The sequence below is a fragment of the Marmota flaviventris genome, chromosome 2 (assembly GCF_047511675.1).
Source record: "Marmota flaviventris isolate mMarFla1 chromosome 2, mMarFla1.hap1, whole genome shotgun sequence".
Lineage (NCBI taxonomy): Eukaryota > Metazoa > Chordata > Mammalia > Rodentia > Sciuridae > Marmota > Marmota flaviventris.
This window is the reverse complement of record NC_092499.1, coordinates 104,586,882-104,593,783: the sequence shown is the minus strand read 5'-3', so window position 1 is coordinate 104,593,783 and position 6,902 is coordinate 104,586,882. Positions and strand designations below refer to the sequence as shown.

Here is a 6,902-nt window from a genome sequence, read left to right as displayed (position 1 = left end):
GCCCAGGTGCCTGCTCTGCCTGGGCCAGCCCCTTCTGCATTACCTCATTTGCTACTTACATTAGCCTACTGAGTAGGTATGATTTTCCTGGGTTATTAGGGGATGAAACTATAATCAGAGAGTGTTGACAGCTTGCTAAAGGTCCCATAGCCAGAGTTTGTACACAAATTTGGCTCCAAAACACACATTTTCCTCTTTATCCCAACTCACGGTGATTCATTGAATTTTGTGGGCTTTCTTTTTCTTTTTCTAAGCTGGGGGAGGTAAGGAGAACCTGGAAAAAGGGTGGGGGATTTTTACAAGGAAAAACAAATTTTGCATTTTGTGATCATGAATATATCTTACTTACTCTTTTGAGAAGGTGTGTTAGCTAAATATATTTTGAAAATTAAAAGAAATACACACTCATACATACACACATAAAATCTTATGCTTTTCCATGCTTCTGTAGTTCATACTGATGGATGAAAGATCACTGTGATCTGACCTTTACACTCATTCTATAGCCTGGTCTGCTCTGAATCCCTCTACATGGTCGTGGAGTAAACACAGAGACAACATTATTAGTAGAACAAAATATATGGTATTTATTAAACATATGTGATATAGGTAATAATATCAAAGTACAGCATGCCTGAACAGATTACTCATTCTTCCAACAAAAACACCAATTGATACTGAAAACATCCAATGATTAAATTTCTACAACATAAAAAATTCTCTTTAAGTTAAAGTGAAAAAAAAATCACAGGTTGAATAAATACGGTGATTTCAGCTGATCCTACAAAGGCATAAGGCACAAATTAAAATAAGAGATTAGCAATCAGAATGAAGCTTGTCTGGCCCACACAAGTCTCTAATGGTGGCTCCTACAACCCTGCACAGACCCTCAACACCAAGAGGAGAGAGCACTGTACATTGGGAATCCTTTCTTCGAGGTTCAAGTTTTTCCAGGTGCCCATGCTTCTTGTGAAGAGGCTTCTTTGTGCCAGAGAAACACTGTCTCTAATACTTTTATGGGTAAACAAAACTTTCATGCTATAATAACCCACCCTGGCATGAGTAACATGAAATTTCAAACTAATGCCCTTTCCCTTCCCAACCAAACTCTAGCAAAACACAAAATAAATTGTGAAATTCTGTTAGGATTTCAGTGTCTACATGAGAAATAAATGACGATACAGTACAGCAGGGTAACATTGGTTGGGTGTCTGAAATATGACCTTATAGACCTCTTCCTTCTGTGTCCCCTCTGCCTTCACTTTCCTTCCTCTCTTGGAAGTAGGTCAGAGGCTCAGCAATTTTCCACTCCTGTTTACACTGTGTATATGAAGAAGCAACAGTCACCCTTTCCTGACTTGAAGCCACAAGGTTTCAGGGGCTTTGCCACCTGTAGAAAGTGCATGTATCCACATGCCTATGTCAGTGTTTTCTTCATGGTCAACTCCAGGACTCTCGTGTACGGGGTGTAGTTTCTAGAAGGTATCACAATCTCGCGAGTCCTGCCTGTTTGGCTGCAAATGAGAAAAGGCAGATCAGGAAGAAGAAACAAAAAACTCTACATTCTTCACATGGCAAGACGACTCTCTAAAATGGTTTTTCAGCATTTAAAAAACAAAAAAATACTGCAGTTTAATATTTTACTCAAACATTACAAAAGAGACCTGCAACGGACTGAATGCTTTGGTCCTTCCAAACTCATGCTGAAATCCAAACTTTAAGGTGATAACTTTAGGAAGCAGGGCCTTCACAGGTGATTAGGTCCTAAGGGTGTGACACCCATGAGTGAGATTAGTGCCTCTATAAAACAGACCCATCATCTCATGTGCCACAAGAGGACATGAGGAAAAGGTGTCATCCATAAGCCAGAAAGTGGGTTTTCACCAGAAACCAAATTTTGGTTTTAGACTTCCTGGTTTCCAGAAGAGTGAAAAACAAGTTTCTGTTTTTCAAGCTTCTCAGTTGATGGTATTTTATAATAGTAATCTAAATATATTAAGACAAGACCATAATTTTTGAAACTTTTAAAGGTGTACCAGGCATCAGTGATTCCGAAAAATATAAAACATACAATCAAGGAGTGCATACCTTGGCAGGAAAGACATGCAAATAAGTAACTTTAATATAATGTGTTAGGTACTATGAGAGAGACGTAAAGAGCTATGTTGGATATTCTGTTTGCTCATACAGATCTACTTTCCATCCCTCTTCACTTGTTGTATGCTCTAGGAAGCTGACTTGAAGGTCAGCATCAATGAACTTCTCTGTTTTGTTCTAATCAGCTTGGAAATGGCAGCTAAGAATCATAGAATGGATGGACAGAGAGTCAGGACATTTGTTTCTTCCAGCTAGGCTGCAGCTGGGTAGCTTAGTACATTCCTCTCTCAAAGGCCAATGCTACATTTCTGCCCTTGCTCTCTTTTACCAGCATTCTCCCCTGCCTCTTCAGGCCTATGGTGGTGCTATGGTTTGGATATGGATTGGTGTATCCACCAAAGGTTCATGTGCTAGAAGCTTGGTCCTCAGTGTGGCATGGAAAGGTAGTGGCACCTTTAAGAGATGGGGCCTAGGTGAAAAGGGCTCTACCCCATGCTGGATTTATGGTCTGGTGAGAGTGGACTGAGGCTAGTAGGGGTATATTCGTTTCTCAGAGCAGGTTGTTATAAAAAGAACAAATATTGGCCCTCCTCAAACTCTTGCTTCCTGTGTCACCACATGACTTCTTTTTCTTTTTCCACATGTGCACCCGACATTGTGATATCATCTACCATGAAATGCAACCAGAGCGACATAAAACAGACTAAGACAAGTGGTTACGGCTTCCACTGTTGCCAGCTCTGGAGCACAACACTATTTCTTGTTTATTTCCCATACAGTTGCCCAAACATTTCTAAATAGCCCCTTTGAACTCCTTCAATTTTCCCTTCCTCTCAGGACCTTGAGCAATGAAGATGAACACATGAAGAGTTAATTGAGGGCAGAACAATTTAGCATCACCAAGAAATTCACATCCAGGAATTTACACAGGGAAGGTGAATCTTGAGGGATGCCTGGCATCATCGAGTAGGCAAAGAGGAGATGGGAACTTCAGGCCGAAGGGATCGTATGTGCCAGGGCAAAGGAGGGTGAGCAACAGAGACATGTATTAGTAAAGCAAGGAGTTCATAATAAAAAGTGGCAGAAAAAGAGACAAGTGGAGAAGGACCCTGAGTGCCTTGCTAAGGAATTCAGGAGGGGATAGGAAACCATGATGTATTTTTATTCTAGCAAGATTTCTCTGGAATTGCTGAAAATTATCTATGGAAAAGCTGGCCTGAAGGTAGAAGGTTAGCAAATTCTTGGTGGTTAGGAAGTGAAAAAGAGATGAGAATTCCAACAGGAGTATCAGAGGTGAAGTAGCAAGTTCAGGGAGATATTTAGGAGGCAGAATTAACAGGAGAATGAGACTAAAATGGAGACATAACCCATTTTTATCCTTCTGGATATATAACTCAATTAAAATTCCTAGCTTCTCTTACAGTTAGGTGAGCCATGTGACTAAGTGGGCAGAAATGATTCACATTACTTCAGGCTTAGCTCTTACTGCCTTTCCACATATTCCTCCATGCTCCCTCTCCTTTCCCTTTTATGCAGACAATGCAGTGGAGGATCCAGGAGGACTCTAAAAGCCCAGGGGATCACTAGATGAAAGAATCTTGGGTTCCATTATACATTATATCAGCAAAGTAGCAGGATATAAAATTAACACTCATAAATCAATCATGTTCCTATACATCAGTGATGAATCAACTGAAAGAGAAATTAGGAATACTATCCCATTCACAATAGCCTCAAAGAAAATAAAAATACTTGGGAATCAATCTAACAAAAGAGGTGTGAGACTTCTACAATGAAAACTACAGAACACTAAAGAAAGAAATTGAAGAAGACCTTAGAAGATAAAAAGATCTCCCATGCTCTTGGATAGGCAGAATCAATATTGTCAAAATGGCCATACTGTACAAATTCAATGCAATTCCTATTAAGGTTCTGATGACATTCTTCATAGAAATAGAAAAAGCAGTCATGAACTTCATTTGGGAAAGTAAGAGGTGCAGAATAGCCAAAGCAATCTTTACCAAGAAAAGTGAAGCAGGAGACATCACAATACCAGACCTTAAATTATACTACAAAGCTACAGTAACAAAAATGACAAGGTATTGGCACCAAAACAAACATGAAGATGAATGGTACAGAATATAAGGCACAGAGACAAACCCACATAAATACAGTTATCTCATATTAGACAAAGGCACCAAAAACATTCATCGGAGAAAAGAAATAAGCCAATTACAAAAAAATGAAATAAGCCAATTCTAAAAAACCAAAGGCCTGATGTTCTCTCTGATATGCAGATGCTCACTCAAAATAGGCACTTGCTGGGCTGGGGCTGTAGTTCAGTAGTAGACCACTTGCCTAGCATGCATGAGGCACTGGGTTTGATCCTCAGCACTACATAAAAATTTTAAAAAAACAAATAATATAAAGGCATTCTGTCCATCTACAACTACAAAAAAAAATTTTTTTTAAATAGGCATTTGCTTGTAAATGGATAGAACTGGAGACTATCATGCTAAGTGAAATAAGCCAATCCCCCAAAACCAAAAGCCAATGTCCTCTCTGATACATGGATGCTGATTCACAATAGTTGGGGTGGGAGAGTCGAGGTTCACCAGATTGAATAGGGAGGAATGGGGGAACAAAAGGGGAGATAGGAATGGGAAAGACAGTAGAATGCATCAGACATAATTTTTCTATATTCATCTATGAATACATGACCAGTGTAACTCCACATCATGTACAACCACAAAAATGGGTAACTATACTTCATGTAAATATGATATGTCAGAATACATTCTACTGCCATGTATAACTAAAAAGAAATTTAAAAATTAAAAAAAAAGAATGTTGGGTTCCTGAATGACTCTGTGGAGTGGGGCTAATACAACCTGTCTTTGACTATGATGTAAAAAATTAATATTTATAGTGCTGAGCCACTGAGATTTGTGGATTACTGCATAGCAAAGCTATATTGCTCGTGCTGACTAAAGCAATGATGAAAAGCATATGAAATATGAGAGTCAACCTTTCCCCTAACTTCCCACATCCAATCATTCACAAAGTGGTGCAGGGTGTATCAGAAGCATGGTGGCCAGATCTTAAACTTCACATGTCCCCCTCCAGACATCCACCATGTCTTCCATCCCGCATTAGACACCTTGAAAATGACTCTTTCATACAGGCTCAGCCACAGGAAGCATCTCATGTTGCACTTGTTGTATATATTTGTCTCCATTGCTAGGTATAATTTCTCTGAGGGGAAAAACCACATCTCAGTCATCTTCATGACTCCAGCAGCTCACACAGGCTGGACACAGCTGTCATTTTACATAGAGATGACAATGGACACCAGAGACCAAGGGAATTTTGAGGAGTGAGTGGTCCCAGTGTCACCTTCCATGAAGAGAAATCCATGGGACCTGGCACTTCAGGAGTCCCTGGAGACCTGACCAGGCAGTGTAGGCAAATGGCAGGGGCAGAAACCAGATGGCAATTTGTGCCAACTCCTGTGAAAATTCCTCAAAACAGAAATGGTCTCTGGTGACAATATTCTAAAAGCCCATAAAATGCAGAAATATTTATAAAGGTGAACCTTCTGGGTTTCAACAACAGGCACTCATATCCCAACCTTCCAAAAAAAAAAAGTGGCATATTTTGCTAAAGCAGGTCACTAGGAAACAACAGGATTTCAAGAGCACAAATAATTTCAACCACAGAACTGAAATTCACCTATTTTCTTTAACACATTCAGGCTATTGTTAACCTTTTATTAATCTACAAAAGGGCAATCCTCCTCCTCCACATAGGGGGGGCAGTATTAGCAGAATCAGAAAACAAAGCTTTTGACCAAAAGTTGACTTTGCATTCCAATCTCTACAACAGAAATGTGAAAATGTGAGCATTTTAAAGCACATACTATGTGCTGTGCACTTATGATCATGGGGAATGTTTTTTGTTTTTTTTTTCTTTTTCATCAAATTGTACCTATTAAGGCATCATTGATGAATTTCCTGGAAACCATGTTTCAATTCACTAAAGGCAGAAGAAAGAAAAGCCTCTTTTTCTTTTGGATTTTTGCTTTTCTCTGTAAATGAAGGCTAGACAATCTGAAATTGTTCTCCATGGCTTTAATTAACATGTATCATACTTTTCAAACCGAACTTCTCTGTCTTTAAAAAGGAAGGAAGGAAGGAAGGAAGGAAAAAAAAGGAAAAAGGTGTTTAAAAGCCTCTGAACTTACAGTGAGTCACTCCTTACCCTTTTCTCTCCCCTCACCTTAAGAGATCCTTGCTCACCAGAAATTCAAGAACACAAAGGTTAGACAGAGGGGCAAAAGTTGAAGAGGAGACAGTAGGGGCAGGGAGAGGGTACTGAATAGATTCCACTTAGGGGAAGACTAGTCTCAGGCAGGCAGGCAATCCAGTGAGATTTGAAATTATTTTCTTCATCCCCTTTTTAAGGATAAAAGAGTTGAGGTTTCAGAGAGGTTAGATAATTTGCCCAAGGCTGCAATCAGTAGCAGCTAGTGGGACAGGGAATCCAGGGCATCTAGACTCCCCAATTAGACCACACTGCTCAGTTCTTAATCAGAAAATAGGGTGTAAGAACGAAGCACTTTTGTGTAATTGAGGTTTAATTCAATACTTTGATTGACTGAAAATATTCTGGAGGTGACTGTTCAAAAAATATTCTGGAAAACACCATGGACTCTTTTATTAATTAGACGCAAGTCTGAAGTCCAAGTAATAACCAGAAATTTTGTTAAAACATACATGACACAATTTAGCAACTCTATCAAGTAT

The 6,902-nt window shown here is 39.4% G+C and overlaps 1 protein-coding gene across 1 annotated transcript in view; it reads right to left on the bottom strand.

The window, feature by feature from the left end:
* Nucleotides 1-575: 575 nt before the first annotated feature.
* Nucleotides 576-6,902, bottom strand: part of Myzap (myocardial zonula adherens protein) — an 86,364-nt gene continuing 80,037 nt past the window's right edge. Inside the window, exon 13 of the mRNA XM_027925005.2 lies at nt 576-1,514. Coding sequence (XP_027780806.1) covers nt 1,418-1,514 — 97 coding nt within the window. The 3' untranslated portion in view covers nt 576-1,417. The remainder of the gene's footprint in view (nt 1,515-6,902) is intronic.